Source organism: Gorilla gorilla, chromosome 12 (genome assembly GCF_029281585.2).
Source record: "Gorilla gorilla gorilla isolate KB3781 chromosome 12, NHGRI_mGorGor1-v2.1_pri, whole genome shotgun sequence".
NCBI lineage: Eukaryota > Metazoa > Chordata > Mammalia > Primates > Hominidae > Gorilla > Gorilla gorilla.
The window spans coordinates 33,322,792-33,341,486 of record NC_073236.2 but is presented as its reverse complement, the minus strand read 5'-3'; the positions used below and the strand labels follow the sequence as shown (position 1 = coordinate 33,341,486).

Genomic DNA, 18,695 nt, shown 5'->3' with positions numbered 1-18,695 from the left:
TTAACGGCAGAAAAACATGGGAAGTCCAGAATGTTGCTGGCAGGTGTTTCTCTTAGAAGGGTTATTTCACTCTATTATGTTTAGAATGGGTAAACTTCTGAAAATTCTGCTTTGCAATGGCCAGAGAAAGGCTTTTTTCCTTTTCTTTTCTTTTTTTTTTTTTCTGAGACAGAGGCTCACTCTGTCGCCCAGGCTGGAGTGCCGTGCCGTGGAGCCATCTGGGCTCACTGCAAGCTCCGCCTCCCGGCTTCATGCCATTCTCCTGCCTCGGCCTCCTGAGTAGCTGGGACTGCAGGCGCCTGCCACCATGCCCTGCTAATTTTTATGTACTTTTAGTAGAGACAGGGTTTCACCGTGTTAGCCAGGATGGTCTCGATCGTGATCTACCCGCCTCTGCCTCCCAAAGTGCTGGGATTACAGGCATGAGCCACTGTGCCTGGCCGAGAAAGGCTCTTTTGAGGTAGACAAATTAGTGTATGCACGGAGATTTTAAGGAAAAAAAAATCCCAAATAAACAGATAATTTATATTCCTGAGATGAAGTAGTCAGGAATAAACAAAAGAAAAACCAAAAAGAATGACTTAAGAAATTGGAAGAATAGAGTAAGAATCTGAAAGCTCTTTTTTTCCTCCAGCTTCTGATTTCATCTCTGCTGTAATTCCTTTTGTTTCCTCAGCTTCTCTTCACCCTTCTTTGCTCAATCTGGGATCTCGGAGGAGGGAGGTAATGGTCTCTTGGATGAGTTGGAAACCTGGGATGAATTCCCTTTAGAAGGAGCAAATTGTTAGCTTTATTAGAATATCCTGATATTGGATGCCCTAGTTCTGATCCCATCTCTGTGATTCCCTCTAAACTGAATATGCAAAACACAACTAAACATCTATAAATTACTCAGAAGAAAGATCAAAGAGTCAGTGAGAATTTGGGTAAGAGATTGTATCCTAGAATAAAGGTTTTGGGTTGCTGAATGGTTGATTGCCTTAACAACTTAGAAGAAATAGAGGGAGTCAAATTACTATGGCATAACAGGGACTGAAACTACAGTGCCATACAAACCAACTTATTTTTCATTTCATGATGAAAATCAGCCCTATCCCTTTGCAACTGCAGTGACACAAATGCCAGAATCCATATTGCCTTCCCCCAAGTTGATATACTTCTCTTAAGAGATTTTTTTCTATTGCTCTGGGAAGATTCACACAAATTTGCAGAAGTGCTCTGCAGCATTTTTTCAACATATAGGTACACACGTGAGGATATAAACTGGCTGCTGTGTGATGTGTTGCCTCTGGCTGACTTGCTCAACTAGTGGAACAGGTGTGATAGAGGCCAAATTATAACCCCCTCATCAGGGAGTGCCATGGCCTCAGGAAACCAGCCGTCCACCTCTTTCCATAATTCAGTGTGAGGGATGGCTGATGGCAGTCCTTGGAGCCTCTCTGCATATGGTGACCTCTAGCAGTGCTACAATAACGCACTCAAGAGGCAGGTGTGTCCCTGTTGCTTTTCATCAGCAGTGCACTGAAGCAGTTTATAAATTTTTGGGGCTCAATCCAAGGGAAGATCAGAATATATCCTTGGTCCTCTACCTTTTAAGCAGGCTTTTTGCCAGGAATTTCCCTGCCAGCAACTGTCAGGAGAAAAAATAGTTCAATGGCAAGGGCGGACAGTTGGTGCCAGCAATCCATTTTGGGAAAATGTGGGGAAGAACTTAAGACTGCAGTGTTAGCTGCCCAGTTAGAATTATTCGCAGATGGCACAGACTTTATTGTGAGCCAACAACAAATAAAAAGGAATGCTCTAATGGAAAGTTGATACATCACTGTTGTAAGAAACCAGGATATTCAGAAAGGGGATGCTGAAGAAATTAAGGAAGACGCAAAGGATTCAACCTGAGTCTGAAGCTTTATTATCTTCTCTAGGAGATTTTTCTCCTGAGAAACTGGATGAGAAATAATTGGCAAATGGTGCAAACTGGTGTGCAAAATTGACATAATGAGGCAACCTTTGAGTTGGGAAGCAGAGAGCTTTATATGTCTGTTTCTTTTCCTCATCTTAATCTTTTCATGTTTTTTTTTTTTTTTTTTGTGAGCCCTGGAGCCATGTATTCTGTAATTTCTTCTGACCTTTTTTTTGTTTTAATGTTTTGGATATCTCCGGACAACCTTCTGTCTGTTCTTGCTGCTCTGAAATTATTCTGCAAATAGATCTTTTGTAAAAGAAACATGCTTTTATCTAGTCTCCTGATGCACCTAGCTATTTGTTGGAAAGGGACTCGCTGTGTAAACTAATGCCTCCCACCCATTCTGTATTCTGGGTGAAATGATTTTGGAGCCCTGGGAGGCAAGGCACCTGATGATAAGGTAAAGATGTGCCTTGTGAAACCAATGGGGGCAGTGGTGAGTGGCAATCTCACCTTGCACTGGAATAGATCAATTGACAAGAAGTAGATCCATTTTTCTGAATCCCAGGAACAAATATTTTAGTAAAATGTATCAATCCTATAATTATAGCTTACAACATGGAATAGCTCAATTATAAGAAATATAATCTATACATTTTTTAATTAGGAAAATGAGCTGTAATAAAGGGCATTCAGTTTGTAATACTTCTACATTACCTGTGAAAAAGGAAGGAAAATATGACAGGGAAGGTGGACCTGTTTATAGATTTGTACAAGATCTTATAGAAATAAGTATGTTTGTGATTCTTCTGGTACCTGTGCTTGTGCTACCTGACCTGGCTACTATTTTAATTACAATACCTATGCCAACTAAGTATTTTTCTGCATTAGACTTTTGTTCAGGTTTTTTTCTGTACTTTTACATGAGAAATCAAGGTTCATTCTTACATCTACCTATGGCAGCTTTCAATATTTGTGGCAACGGATTCCTCAGGATTTAGAGATTCACCTACAATATTCTCTAGACATTTACTGCTCAAGAGAACTTAAAGTCATTTTCCTCACCTTAGAGTTTCATGCTGATTCAGTATGCAGATGAATCATTGATAGCTGCTGACACCTTACATGTGATAAGAAGAAAATGTAACTTTCTACAAATTTTTAGCTTCCTAAGCATATAAAACATCCCTGGATAAATAGCAATAGTGTCAAACTGAACTCAAGTATTTGGGACATTTGTGACTGGCCAATAAAAAATAGTCGCATCCTAGAGTCAGCCTATTTTACAAATTAAGCTTGCTTAATTAAAAAAAATCAAGTTTGCCAGTTTTGGGGATTGGTTGGGAATTGCAGTCAGGGGATCCCTGCCTGTTCTGAAAAGGCGAAGCCTCTCACTGAGCTGTTAAATCAAATGTCACCAGCACCTTTACTGGGGTCATGTCAGCAGTGGAAGATCTGTACAGGTCTGCAGCAACCTCAGTTCTTGCTACGTCAGAAGAAGGGATTCAACCGAGGAGCTTAAGGCAGAGGAAGAGACTGAGGCAGAGACTCGGAGCAGGAGTGAATGTTTATTAAAAAGTTTTAGAGCAGGAACCAAAGGAAGTGAAGTACATTTGGAAGAGGGGCAAGCTGGCAGCCTGAGAGATTCAAGTGCATGGTTTGACCTGTAACTTGGGGTTTTATACATTGGCATTCCACATACACAGTGGCCTGTCAGCACTTGGGAGGGGTCATAGGCATAATGTGTTCACTGGAGTTGTATGCATGTTCCTAGAAGAAGGTCATGTACCAGTTAAACTCCATCATTTTGCCTCTTAGTGTGCATGCTTGAGGCCACTCACCCAGCTCCTGAGATCATATTGGGAAGCTTCTGATCACCAGTTACAGGTGTTTCTATCTATTGTGAGACTGCCTTTCCCTGGCACTGGCTACAACCAATTATTATTTTAGAGAGACAGTGTAAAAACTGCCTGACCATCACCTGATGGTTGCCTGACATTCCTGGGGTCGGGGGGTCCTCTCCTGTTCTGCTTATGTCTGACTGACTACTATCACAGTCAGAAGAAGCTGAAAAGCCTTTCAAACCCTTTAAGGACCTATTGTCTCCCCACGTGTATTCATAACTCTGGTAAACTATTCTACTTTTTCCATCTGGAGAATAAAGGAGTTGCTAGTGGTGTGCTTACTCAGAACCTAGGCCCTGACTATAGACCTATTGGTTACTTTCCTGTCTTGTTGGATTCTGTTGTTCTGGGTATGCCAGGCTTTCTACAAGCCACAGTAGCTCTTCTGATTGTGTCACTGCCCGATGGGTTCTTCCTGCTCGCTGCAAAAAAACAAAACAAAAAACAAAAAAACATGGTATTTGCTGTAAAGAGTTTAAATTAACTCAAGGTCGGCCACACCACATTAGAGATGAAGTTATTGTTCAAGTCAGTCTCAGCGAAGGCTCATAGGTTAGGGATTTTTCAAAGGTAGTTTAGGGGAAGGGCTGGGAGTGGCTAGGCAATGGGTGCTTGCCGCTGATTGGTTGGGGGTGTAATCATAGGGGTGTGGGGAATGATTCTTCTGCATGCTGAGTTACTTATGGGTGGAGCTGCGGGAGCTGTTGGCAGGTCCAGTGGAGCCATCGGTAGTCAAACATGCAAAAAACCTGGATATCTCAAAAGGCTAATCTTAGATTCTACAATACTGATGTTACCTGCTGGAATTCATGAGGAAGTTGTATATCTCGTGACTTCTGGACAAATGGCTAGCAATCATTTATGTCTGTATTTTAGCAGAATTTAGGCTCCTCTATTCTAGCCTGGTGGTCTCTCATTAGCTTTAGTTTTGGGGAAGGGCTATTATAATGTAAACTATAAACTAGATGTCTCTCACGGTTGGCTTGCCTAAGCCCAGGAATGATTAAGGGCAACTTGAAGGTCAAGGGCAAGAAGGGGGTTAACTAGATCAGGTCTCCCCATTGCCATAATTTTGTCACTGTTAGAATTTGTGCAAAGGCGGTTTCAGAGCTCAGCTTTGACCCTAGGACATTGAACTTCCATGTGCCTCAAGTTGTTGCTGCTGTTTTCCAAATTCATAGACAGAAAATTTCTAGCACACTGCCGGATAAGCCACGAGCAAGTCTTATTATCTCATACTAATATTATTCTAGGCAGGTGGCACCTTTTGAGTCTAGTTACTCTGTTTGTAGATCCTAACCAAATAGGAGGGTGTGACTGCCTCATAGTCACAGAAAATACTCAACCTAGGCCTGATTCATTCAGTATTCTTATTCCCAATGCTGGCAATATTGTTCATTGATGGATCTGTGTGAGAGACACACAGGAATATACAATTGCATCTTATGCAGTATTTTATAGGTAGAGATGGCTTTTTCTTAGAATGTATTATACATGATTATAAGTAAAAATATGGTGAAATAATTTTGTTTGCTTTTCAAATGATTTTTGTTGCTAAAAACTAAAATTAAAAATAGGGAACAAGTATCCTAAATGTTTTTGAAACTATTATCATAGCAATTCTCAGACTATCAAGACTATGAGCTATTTTCCTTGATAGCACACTAATCATAACAATCATAACCATTTGTATGTGCATATCCAATATCTAATATTCAGGGATAAGGTCATATGGATCACCCAGTTTAATGCTCACAGATCCTTATGTGAAAAAATATATATTTGGTCATAGTTAAAATGGACAAAATAAGTGAATCTATCTGATGGTCAGATAGTAAATATGTCAAACAAACAAATGATTACAATTTTCAGTTAGAATAACAAAAGCACTTAGATCACTGATTTAATAATAGTGATTCCCTAGCTAATTTTTTCATCTGTGCAGGTTGATTATCAGGGATGAAAAAGTGTGAAAACATTCCAATTAAGTAAATTGCTCTGCAGTTGGTGGGAAGTACTAAGTAATTACTTGTGGTGAGTCCGGAGATGAAGATGGAGTAGGCATCTCTGAGTCATCCAGGCAGAGGAAGACAGGTGCTGCTCCTCACAGCAGAACAAGGAGCTGGGTTTAGAGAGACTGGATAGAATATAGCATTAGGAAGATTATCTCTAACAATCAAGTCAATGCACCAGCATTTGCCTGGGACCAACTGTGTGTTAAACACTGGTAAATACTGGGCGGGTTAAAGGTGCAGATCTTGGGGAACCTAGCATAAAATTCAACACAGCAGACATTTATTCTCCTTGAAGAATTCCTGATTTTGCAACAATGCCTATCATGTCCCAGAACGAGACTGGTTGTTGAAAGTCTCTGAGAAACCAGAGATGGCACCAGCATAATACCCTGAAGTTTTATAAAGCACAAAGGTTTATAATTATAATAAGGAAATCTGAGAGCAAGAAGACATGCTGATCGATCTCACACAGGAAATTTGTCCCAGATCCAAGTCAAATGACAAGTTAGATGAATTGCCTGCTTTCTAAAAAGGTATTTTAACATTTAACTAATGTGATCATTTAAAGTCAATAGCAATATCTCAGAAAGAATGCCTGTTAAGTTGTGATATATTTAGTTATATGCACTATATACAGAGAGCTAAGTGGCTAGTTCTGCTCTCTTCATTATGTGAATTATTTTAAAAATTACATTTACGTTAATCTTGATTCATATTTTGGATTGCTTTATGTTTCTGAATGATCATTTCCTCAAAGTTATCAGTAGTGAGCAAACACAAGGAAACATTTATTTTTCTTTTTTAAACATGCATTACACTTTGTTTTTCTCTTTTTGACTTATTCAAATATGGTAAATTAATTCATTTTTATTTAAAAAAATGATAGGATGCTGAAGTATCAAACATACAAATGTATTTGCAGTGTTTCATTTTTCAATGATTATGTATATTTAATTAATTAAAGATATGCATAAGTGCATATACACATACATTTTTTTCAATAAGGTACTCTTGCTGTCATTGATTATTCATTTATTTTCTAACATTTCTTTCTTTCTTGACCCGAATATAAACTAACTATTTCAGGCCATGCTCTTTTAGTGTTAGAGAAAACTTTAGATTCCATAGTACTTTTTTTTTTTTTTTGAGATAGAGTCTCGCTCTGTCACCAAGGCTGGAGTGCAGTGGTGCAATCTCGGCTCACTGCAACTTCCACCTCCCAGGTTCAAGTGATTCTCCTGCCTCAGCCTCCTGAGTAGCTGGGACTACAGGGGCACCCCACCATGCTAGGCTAATTTTTGTTTTTTTGTTTTTTTGAAGTAGAGATGGGGTTTCACCATATTGGTCAGGCTGGTCTCAAATTCCTGACCTCAGGTGATCCACCTGCCTCAGCCTCCCAAAGTGCTGAGATTACAGGTGTGAGCCACTGTGCCTGGCCCCGTAGTACTTTGTAGCATGCTTCCCAGCTAAACTGAAGCCTCAGGTGACATACCATGGCTCTCACGGCTAATTAATGAAAAAGCTGGAACCATCACCCACATTTCTTAATTCCTACTTCAGTTCATTTAATAATGCTAGAATAAGGCAAAGTCACACTTTTCTCATTTTGTGTTGATAAACATTGTATTCTAATGGTTAGTAAAATATTAATAATGCATTCATGAGCACTTTAAAATAATTAAGTAGAACTGTTCACATAGGCAGTTATTGATACTAATTTAAATAAGAAACAGTTTTGCATGTTACACCATTATCTGTAATCTTCTGAAAATAACAGGGACAAAAGCAGTATCATCCTTGCCTAATGTCATCTGCTAGTGAGGGGATGCAGACCTAAGTGATTAAGTTGATTCTGGCTGAGAATCAAAGGAAAAGGTCTTTAGATTCATCCTTGCTTTCAAAGAGTAGCATTGTGAGAATGAGTAAGAGGAAATATCACTTAGTATTAACAGATAATAATAAGCAGTGTTTCCTGCTAATTGATTATTTACCGTATGCTAGTCCTATGCTAAGAGCTTTAGAGATACGTGAGAGTCTTGTGAGTCTGGATCATCATTCTCCCCAGTGTTCAGAGGAGAAGGCTCTGCGTGGTTGAGTGTCTTGCCCATAGTCACAGAACCAGTATATGTTGGGACTTGGCCTCAGACCCAGGTCTCTCCAGCTTTGCAGCCTGTGTTCATCATATGATGTATCACTTACAGGAAACTCCAAAACTGAGCTGAAGTCTTTGACAGTCACAGGAGCCAGCATCCTGCTGGAGCCGTGGCCTCACAGTCCTGTCTGTGTCCTTGGGAGGGCTCTGTGGCAGCCCCAGGTCCCACTTGCCAGGAGTCCCTTCTTCACCCATGGGCATCCTGAGAACAGAGGAGGTTGAGGGGGCAGCAGCAGAGGGTTAACAGCTCTTCAGCAGGCACTGGGTCCACATGCTGGAGCCCTTTTTTGTTTATTTATTGTGTTTAGACATCAGATGCCAAGGTTTCCATGAGTCACCTTCCTCAGTGAGGAATCATGAATGATCAGTCTGGTCCGCATAAGGCCCATACTCTTGCCTTGGTGTTCATTCATTCATTAATCATATTTTTTTATACATGATTCATATTTCCCCAGTCCAATACATTTTATTTGTACATATTCTTTTAAAAATCATAATTCTTTTGTTCACACATATTTACACTTACATATAATATTGTTTTATATCTTTCATTTTGCTTTTTACTGATTAACTCTGCATAAATATAATTGTACTAGTCATACTAAGGTGATAAAGATAATATGCTAATTTTTGATAATCTATAGAAACATTTTAATTGCTTCATAAAATCATCAAGGTATATGTCATGGTAATTATATTATTAATGCTATATACTTAGAATTAATACAATTTCTTCATATAACACTTATAATTAACAAAGTGTCTTAATCAAATAATCTTGTTAACAGGCATTACAGGGAGCAGCTTAACAATATCTTTCATTTGTATAGTTCCTTAGAATTTTCAAGTCACCTACAGAAACATCTTCCAACAAGCTATAATTGGGCAGAGCAGTTAGTATTATTCCCATGTTACTCATAAAGAAGCTGAGATTACAAGCACTAAAATTTGTATCCAATATCAGCATAGTCTGGCAATTAAGGAAACAGAATTAGAGCTCAAGGACTCATGGGCACTTTCTTACCCCACACACAGACAGCTTAAAATAATAACAGCATATTAAAATAAGAATCTCTCGTAGTACATTTGAGTGTTTGGGAAACTAACAATAAACTGAAGCTGCTGAAGAATCTATTTCTTTTAGACAAGCTTTTCTAACATCTTTGTGAGGACTAACTGAATTGATGTGTGAAATTGCATAGGACAGTGGTGGCCCTATGCATAGTAGAGATTTAATGCTTATTTTAAAATTCAGAGACTCATTTCAGTATCTCGTAATTTAAAATAAAGATTTGATGATAAAAACCCACTAAAACAGAAATGACAAAATGACAAATTTGGAAAAATAACAAATTTCTAACAGTCTTCTTAAAAATAGTTGTTGATGAGTCTTACCTTGACAGATTTTTTTCTGCTTATGGCTGTCAATCTGGGTATTTCATCATACTCAACCACAACTATCCATGTGCTTAACATTTTGCAGACCAGGATATCACATGAGCACCATCACTGACTGTGACTGTTAGATTTAACTAATGTGACCGCTAAAAATCAAAGTAGAGTGTTGGAAATTTTTCAGTAATGTCATTAATTCCTAAATTATTTATGAAACATATTTCCAGCATGTGAGTGGACTCCAAGCCGCAGATTTCACTCACTTTCATGTATACCTAAGGAACATGTTATGGAAACTGATCATTTTATCTGAAAATACTCATTTTTGATTACTTAATATAATACTTAGCTAGAATGCCCTCAAAGACAGAGAATCCACATCAAACTTAAGTGACTGTCTTTCAATAAGATGGAGCTTTTATACATGAACACACCACACACACAAATTGCAGAGGAATGCTGTAAAAAATAAATGATTTATAATCTTACAAATACATTATATATATTAACTAGTTTAATTCTTACCAAGATTGCCAGATAGGTATAATTTTTCTACTTTACAAAGAAAGATGATGATTTCTCCCAAGGTCACATGCCTGCTAAGACAGAAAAGAATTTGAAGGACTATGGCTTCCGAAAACTATTCTGTATACCCTCACTCTCCACAGAGCTGTAGCTTTTGCTATTTATGTCTAAAATGAAGACGTAAGCCTCTGCAGAATTGTTGAAGGCTGCATATTTCTATAAAAGCTGGCTTATCCTTCTAGAAGGTTCGTTTTTCCACCTTAATAAAACAAAGCAGGAATAGGTCTTTGTGTTCGCCATTCTTTCTGTCCGTAGTGGTCATGTGCTCACATATGAACTCATGTCTGCTCTGCAAGCTCTCGAAGCGAACTTTGAATATAATGAATAAGAGACTACACTGCATATTTTTAAGGCACACATTATTTTACTGTTATAGATAAGGTTATTTCAATAATAAGCCCTGAATGTTATGACAGTGAAATGCTAGTATAAATCTTTCCTGCCCAAAATGTATTCTCTTTAATTTCTATATCTTTAAAGAACAATGGTTCATTTGGTTGGTATCCCATGAAGCTGGTTATAATTCTATATAAGACAATAATGTGATTTCTGAAATCTCAAATGAATTAATGTGATTATATATATAAACTTTTAAATATATTTTAGTCATATGTAATAAATGTTTGATTTTTTATTGATATCTCTGAAGTTGCAAAGAGTATGTTTCTCATCTGCCTTATTCACAAACTATTAGGTAATGTCTATTTAAAGTTTCTTAAATGTTAATCTATTTAATTAAGCAAAAATTGACATTAAATTTTATTTTGCTACATGATCCTGTTATCACATCACTCAGAAGTATATTTTCCAGAGTTTATACTTTGAAACAAATTGAGAAAGAAGTAACATTTGTCAGATAAAGGTGAAAAAATTCTGTTTTGGTAGGGTTCCTTTGAAAGGTTTTTATTGTATTGTTTTTACTGAGGTTTACAAAGTTTATTCAGCTACAGAAAAATATGATTTTAATTCTGCGACTGAATTTTAACATTGGAGTCAAAATGCTCATAGGATCTGATATTCCTGTATTAGCTTGGCTGTATGTCTTAGATATTAAACCCAAATTAGAGCCAAAATAAAAGGATGGATCAACCATCTCTACCAACCATGCCAACAATGACCAACCTGGGTCACAATCACAGCAGCCACCTCCACACAGGTGGTGGGCTGATTGATTTCCAGGTGTTATCTCAATTAGTACTCTGGCCCTTCAAGATCAGTTTTACAGATGAAGAAACTGCAGCTTGCAGCAGAGAGTAGCAGGGTTTGAGGTGGTGGAGCTGGGATATGGCTTCTTTTATATAGGTCAGCCTGGGCTGTCCAGACAGAAGGTTGTGAGTGCAGAGGTTGTGCACATATTTACCTGAAGTTGGTATAGCGATTGTTAACTCAAAAAATGTCGATGTACATGACCCTTTAGTTGGAACAAGAGTGAAATGATTATCTCTGGCTGGGCATGGTGGCTTAATGACTGTAATCCTAGCATTTTGGGAGGCCCAGGTGGGCAAATTATTTGAGGCTGGGAGTTTGAAACCAGACTGGCCAACATGGCAAAACCCCGTTTCTACTAAAAATACAAAAATTAGCCAGGTGTGGTGGCATGCTCCTGGAATGCCAGCTACTGGGCAGGCTGAGGCAGGAGAATTGCTTAAATCTGAGAGGCAGAGGTTGCAGTGAGTCTAGATCGCACCACTGCATTCCAGCCTGGAAGACAAAGTGAGACCCTGTCTCAGAAAAAAAAAAAAAAAAAAAAAAAGGGTGAAATGATTATCTTGGAATTGGCACGAATTAGCAATAGACGAACTGTTACCAAGTCTGAGCATCAACACTAGCATTTAAAATTGACCACATTCACTAAGGCATTTCCTATATTTTTATTTTCATGTGTTTATACCCAGGGACACCCATTGGTGGTTGGATACGAGGCAGGCTGATCTTTATTCTCTTTGTTTTGTTGTTAAGCCTGGTACATTCTTTTTTTTTTTTTTTTTTTTTTTTGTGATGGAGTCTACCTCTTTTGCCCAGGCTGGAGTGCAGTGGCACGATCTCGGCTCACTGCAAGCTCCACCTCCCGGGTTCACACCATTCTCCTGCCTCAGCCTCCTGAGTAGCTGGGACTACAGGGGCCCACAACCATGCCTGGCTAATTTTTTTGTATTTTTAGTAGAGACGGGGTTTCACCGTGTTAGCCAGGATGATCTCGATCTCCTGACCTCGTGATCTGTCCGACTTGGCCTCCCAAAGTGCTGGGATTACAGGCGTGAGCCAACGCGCTGGCCCTAAGCCTGGTACATTCTTTAGTAAAGCAAAATAATTAGGCAGGAAACATTCTTCATTCTTGGTTAAACTAACTGCTGGCCTGTTCCATACATAGATATTAACTATGTGCCCCAGTCATGTTAGGTGATAGCACTTCTAGTGCAAAAGAGCATTAACCCTTTCCTTGTTCTCACACATGCCATATTCTTAAAAATCTGAAAACAATGAAAAAATATCTAAAACAACTTTGTTTGCTTTGCACTCTGATCCTTCCCAATGTTCAGATAGCAAGATGGAGTGAAGAGTGAAAGCCCCTTTGCCCTGGAGCAGATAGTGGCAGTGTGCTCCTCTTGACACCCCCAGGAAGCAGGCCACAGGTGCATGGAGCTGTGTTCACTGTGAAGTGGATTCAGCCTGATAACATGGAATCCATGATGCCATTGAAATAAAAGCCAGATGTAATCCTGCCCACACTCTATGATAGCTGTCCTACCTCCAGAGTGTCCTTTCTTCTTCCTAGACTGTAGTTTCTCGTTTATAAATTAAGGGTGTGGGGCTGGAATCATGTCTAGGTCCCTTCCAACTCTCTCATTGCAGATTCCAGGATTCTCACTGCAGATCCTTTGCATGTTACCGTGGTGCTTGATTGCCCTGCCATGTGATGTGGTTTTTTTGTGAGCATCTTTACCACTTGATTAAGGAGGAATCTGTGGGATAGCATTTTAGAAAAGTGAACTTCATAGAGGTTGCCATGTTTATAGTCATTTTAATGATGTGGATGAAATTTAAACTACCTTGTAAATAAAGAAAACGTAGACAATGGTGACGAATTCAGGGACTGGAGAGGTTGTCACATCCTTGTTAACCATTAGCAGTGTTTCCTTTAAAACAGCAGCTTTTTGCATATTAGCAAAGCGAGCATACATTGCTCATTGCCATGAGAGGTGACGACATGAAGGTGGTGCGTCCTGCACATACATTGATCCCTTTCTCTGTTTTCTCCTAGGGTTTTCCAGGAAACACAAACGCAGACAGTGTGGTGCACTACAGACTCCAGCCTCCCTTTGAAGCCAGGTTCCTGTGCTTTCTCCCTTTAGCCTGGAATCCCAGGGGCAGGATTGGGATGCGGATCAAAGTGTACAGATGTGCATATAGTAAGTGGCCTTTATTCCCTGTGTGAAATCAAGGTCAGCGTGAGATTCTGTCAAAGCCAAACTGTAAAAGCCAATGTCGGCATGAAATGTTGAACTTGACTTTTTCTGTCTTTTTATATAGCTGGGCAAGCAGAACTGGTTTTTATGGAAACACTCTAGTGTCTCCCCATGACAATATGGACTTTAGTTACTGTCTTTTATAGTTGAATTTAGTGGTGGACCTGAACTGAAACTTACCTGTCTTTAGATTCCCAGAGTTTAGCAAAGTACTTGCAATATGGTAGGCATCTGATGGAACAAATACAATTCAAACTAACAACAGATGATGCTGTTTTTCTGAAGCTGAGATGACATGCTGTCTGGGAAAACAGGAGCGGTACTGGGGGCAGGGTGTGATTTCTCGCAATCTCTTGGTTCTCTGTGTTTTTCTCTGCTAACGTCCTCTTTTGCACACCGTGCTGTCGCTTCACTTAATCTTCACTTGGTGGGAACTTGTGTTTAGTCAGCCTTTTTCTCACCTATTCTTTGTTATAAAAGTGGAAAGGATGGGGCTGACATGAATATAACACAAACAAAAAGCTGGCCGTTAAATTATTTGGTGGTACACAGTGACACAGTTGCCACTTGATGATCTAGAACATACTTGTATTCTTTCTTTACATTATCATAAAAATGTTTTAAATTATTGTCAAAATGGAATAAAATTTAAAAATACTCCTGTATAAAACTGGAGAACAAGTCAAAGAGCAGCCTGGATGGAAATGTCTTAAGTGGCTTCAATTTGTGTCCGGCCGGATGTTCATATCACACTATTTACACACAGTCACTCCCATTCTCTGCCTACTCACAGCTTTAGCCTTGCAGAATATTAATTTTCTAAAGCATGATAACAACGTCTGTCATTCATGCAGCATTTAATGTCTCAGATACTATTATTTCCATTTTATTACTTAACCCCTGTACAACCCAGTTCATTTCCTAACTCTGCTTGTTTTTTAGTGTTTACATTTCTACAGAGTTAAATATAATGATGTTGCTTTACCAACAGTCTTTTTTCTTCCTGTTATTGTTCATCTCCTTCCATCGCTGTGTTTTCTGGGACCTATAACTGTGCTCTCTGTTTCAATGGCTAAGATGTCTGATATTTAGAATCTCTCTTTGATGCTGTGAAGTTACCTTCTCCTCTCATTACTCTGAAACAACTTCAGGTTTACTGACTTCAAAGTGGAACATGCTCTTTGATGGTGATTTGCCATTAGCTTGATGTTCCTTCATGAAGAGATATTACTCCAGTTCCTTGGGCTGGAGGTTGGTACCAGGAAGATCAAAGCCCCGTGCCTGATTCCAGGAAGGGCCGGTGGGCGGTCCAGCTGCCATGCAATCTGCTGGCACCGTTAACTTCTGTAAACACATGCTGTTGGCTGTAAGGGACTACTAGTAAAAAAACCCAAACATGCAGACAGATAATATGTGGCCACTGCTAACTAGCTAAAAGTAATTCTTTAGATCAAGTGGACATCTACATTGTCTTTTTTTCGTTAGAAGAATAATTGTTCAAGTATGCTGATTTTATTTTTGTTGTTGACAGTAATACAATCCTTTATGACTTATGTTAATAATGGTAGTTTCAGTATTTTCCTTTGTATTTCCACTGCCCTGCTTGTTTTCTAGAACGTTGCTTATAATGACTTATAATATCCCTGCCATGCAGCATCTCTTCCCATTTATTTATTTATGTATTTATCAATTTATCTTTTTTTTTTTAAGAGGCAAGTTCTCATTAGTTTGCCCAGGCTGGAGTGCAGTGGCTATAGGCACAATCCCACTGCTGATCAGCACGGGAGTCTTGACCTGCTTCATTTGGGAGCTGGGCTAGTTCACTCTTCCTTAAGCAACCTGCTGGTCCTCCGCTCGGAGAGATCACCATTTGATGCTAAAATTTGTTCAGACACCTGATCATCATAGTGCACCCCTGGGCTCCATCGATCCTCTACCTCAGCCTCCTGAGTAGCTGGGACTGCCCAGCCCTAGTGTTATTAGCTTTTCTACACTTCATTTACAGTAATAGATTCATTATTCCTTTAAACTGTGTGTGTTTTCACAGACTCCTGGCTTACTCTATGCATTTATTTCTATTTCCACTTCTAGCCTGGGGATAGGTTGTAGGTTCTCCCAGAGTTGCTGCTCAACTGCAGAATAAAGCCATGAGCACAGATGGCCTCGGGCCCTTCTTGACAGCTGTATTCTCCTGGTTTTCCATGCACCTTTGCATGCTACTCTTCTTGCCACTCCTTAAAGGCTAACATTATCCACAGATTGGTTCTAGGTCTTTTATCCTGCTCCCAAGCTCTCTCTGAGCCTCTTATCCACTTCCATGAGTTTTCAGTAGCATTTACACACTGTGGCTGATAACTTCCAAATACGTATCCGCAACCTACTCTGAGGAGTTCCAACCTTTGGTACCAACCTCTCTTCACTGGCCCTGTGAGCACTTAAAACTCAGTTGTCTATCTGCTCATTTTCCTTTGTTTTCCATCTTATAAAAACGATACCAACAGCCACCTATTGACTGAAACCTGATTCTATCTCCTAAATGTTTTGAATTTCTTTCTCTCCCTCCAGTTTAGCCTAAATGAGCACCAGCCTCCTAAATCAGCTATTTGTCTCTGGACTTGATCTTTCCAGTTTTTAGTCCACACAATAATCAGGATGATTCCTGGAAAAACATGCACATTCGATTGTTCAAACTCGATTGTTGAAACATGCTTAAAGCCACACCCAAGACACTAGGATTGTTTCCCAGAGGCCTTAGACAGAAAAATAAATTCCCTATGCTCTACTGCCTGTCCAGGCCTTTGAGGGCATCTCTCAAGAACAAAGGGGAACTCCCAGAATCTTAGGCCAGAACCCTATGAGTCCTTGACGCATCTATCTCTCTTGCCCTCCATGTCCAGTGAGTCACGAAATTCTGTATTCTTCCCTCCAAATTACACCTTGCATGATTTCAGCTCTCTTTAGCTCTACTACCGACTTAATCTAAACTTGGTGTCCCACAGATTATGGAAATTGCCTTCCAAGTTTAGGTCATTCTGTCTCTGTTCATAGCTGACTACATTATATTCTCCACACTGCAACTCAAGTTACCTTTTAAAAATGCAGAACTGATACAATTAAGTCCTGTTTAATACCATCAGTGGCTTTCCATTGTTCCTAAAATAACATCCAGACTCCCAGCAAGGCCTGAAGGAGCTTGTCCCTGAATAACTCTCCAGTGCCACCTCTTGCTGCTGTCACCTGCTACCTGTCCACTGTCAATTGTGTCCAGCTTTTTACTGACTCAAAGCCTTTACGCCTGCGGTCTCCCCTGCTTGAAATGCTCCTTCCCCATGTTCTCAACTGGCTATTTACTCTTCCTCTTTTGGATCTTAGTTTAAATGATGCTTCCTAGGCCCTCACTCTACATTTGTTTCCTCATTATAAGTTCCCAGGAAGCCTGTAGTATGACTTCACGTGCTATAGTCAGTTTTTATAATGTATCTGTATCTGTCTTATTAGAGGCCTAATTTCCTTTTTCCTCATTAGACTTCAGGCTACACTAGGGTAAGGTACATTCATTGCTGTAACATCAGCACCTAATACAGAGCCAGGAACATACTAAGTGCACCATAGCTTTGCATTGAGTGAATGAATGAATGAAGCAATTCAGAAAAAAAGTCTGACAGATGATAATAAAATCTGAATAATGAATCTAAATTTCAGATTATTTCTCTCTTATACTAGCCATCCAGGTAAGGCAGGTATCTTGGAGATTATATTGTTATAAAGTATAGTATTAAAAATTGTAATAACTAGTAAAAATAGCAAATATAAGATTTTACAGTTATGTTTCCATTCTTCCATCTGATATTTGATGCATCTTTATGTAGTAGAAAGGCAGTTATTAACACCCAGATGTTCCAAGTGAGCAATCTGAGAAGCCACACCAAGGGCCGGCAGTGCAGGAGCTACAAATAGTCACCAGAGACAGGGAGAGGACTCCAGTCCTCTGACTACCAATTCCATGTTCTTGATGGATAATAACTGCTGAGGTTTCATAAAGGATCATTATATTGATACTTGTTTTGATATATTGCTATATTGATTGATGGCAGCAGCTTCTTTTCTACTTTCAGAGAGACAGCATCAAGCTGCATGGTATTGTATATAAACATTTAGTTTTTGATTCTGTGCCTTCCTCCTTTTTATCATGCCAGCTTTAATTATCCTCAATTTCAGAGTTCTTTAAATCACTCCACTTTCTTTGATATTAATGCAAAAAGTAGAACAGTCCTCTTCTTGTTGTTTTCTCAAGTGGTTAGTATCCTTTCCATCTCTTTAATTCCCAGTCCACTAGTGCAGATTTTAAGGGCTTACATTCCACTCCATGCTAGTGTTTTAGTATTTTCATTAGATAACACTCAAACATGGCTTTTGTCTGATTCATGTTTCTGTTAGACAGAGATTGGGCTTCTATTCCTTTGTAAGTCACGGGCAACAATTCATGAAGGAAAAAGAAAATGGTTAGTATTCAAGGTTGACTTCGTAAATAACCAAGAAGAGCTTGGTTTGCCACTTTTTTGGTCCCTTAATGGTGGAAAATTTGGTGGGGAAGGGGGTCTGGGAGTGGTGGATTCTTTTTTAAAATTTTAATACTTGGAGCACAGCCCAGATAATTAACAGAATTCTAAAATGTTCTTTTCACGAAGATTTCTTTTATAATGTCCCAAGTGAAAATCATTTTTTATTACTCACAGGTAATTCTTTATTCATGCATTTTCTGTTACATTTTCTTATAACTTAGTCTTCAAATAGTTTTATATGTCATTCAGACTCTGTCTTACATAGCTATGCTATTACCAATCAGTCTTTTTCTCATTCATCATTCTAGCTTCACTTATAATTGGTTGAACCATATATTTGCCAGTTTTGTAGATCAAATACAGTTGAATATTAGCAGCTTCATCTGGATTAACTGAGTGCTGTACTGTTTTCTGTAGGAACAACAGACGGCAAGTGGAGGTTTCTGGTAAAACAAAACAAATAGAGCAAATAGTGACTGGACAAAAGCAAATTTTATTTTCTCCCTTCCAAAATTTTACCTGTCCTTGATTAGAATTTGAGACATGGGAAATTTTCATAACTCCTGAGATGGTCCAAGTTTGTATTTCTTCATTGGTGTTCTAATGAAGTTAGAACTACCTACCTCTGTAAAGTTCCTTTAATTGTTTTATCACTTATATATATATACTCGCTGTGCTAGTTTGCATCACTGGCACCAATTCTGCACCTGTT

The 18,695-nt window shown here is 39.0% G+C and overlaps 1 protein-coding gene across 3 annotated transcripts in view; it reads left to right on the top strand.

Moving 5' to 3' along the window:
• The window catches only part of CNTNAP3C (contactin associated protein family member 3C), a 152,036-nt gene that overhangs the window by 97,993 nt on the left and 35,348 nt on the right, over nt 1-18,695 (top strand). For all 3 annotated transcript variants that reach the window (XM_063695526.1, XM_063695527.1, XM_063695525.1), the window contains one exon: nt 13,217-13,364. In XM_063695526.1, the coding sequence (XP_063551596.1) occupies nt 13,217-13,364 (148 nt within the window). The remainder of the gene's footprint in view (nt 1-13,216; nt 13,365-18,695) is intronic.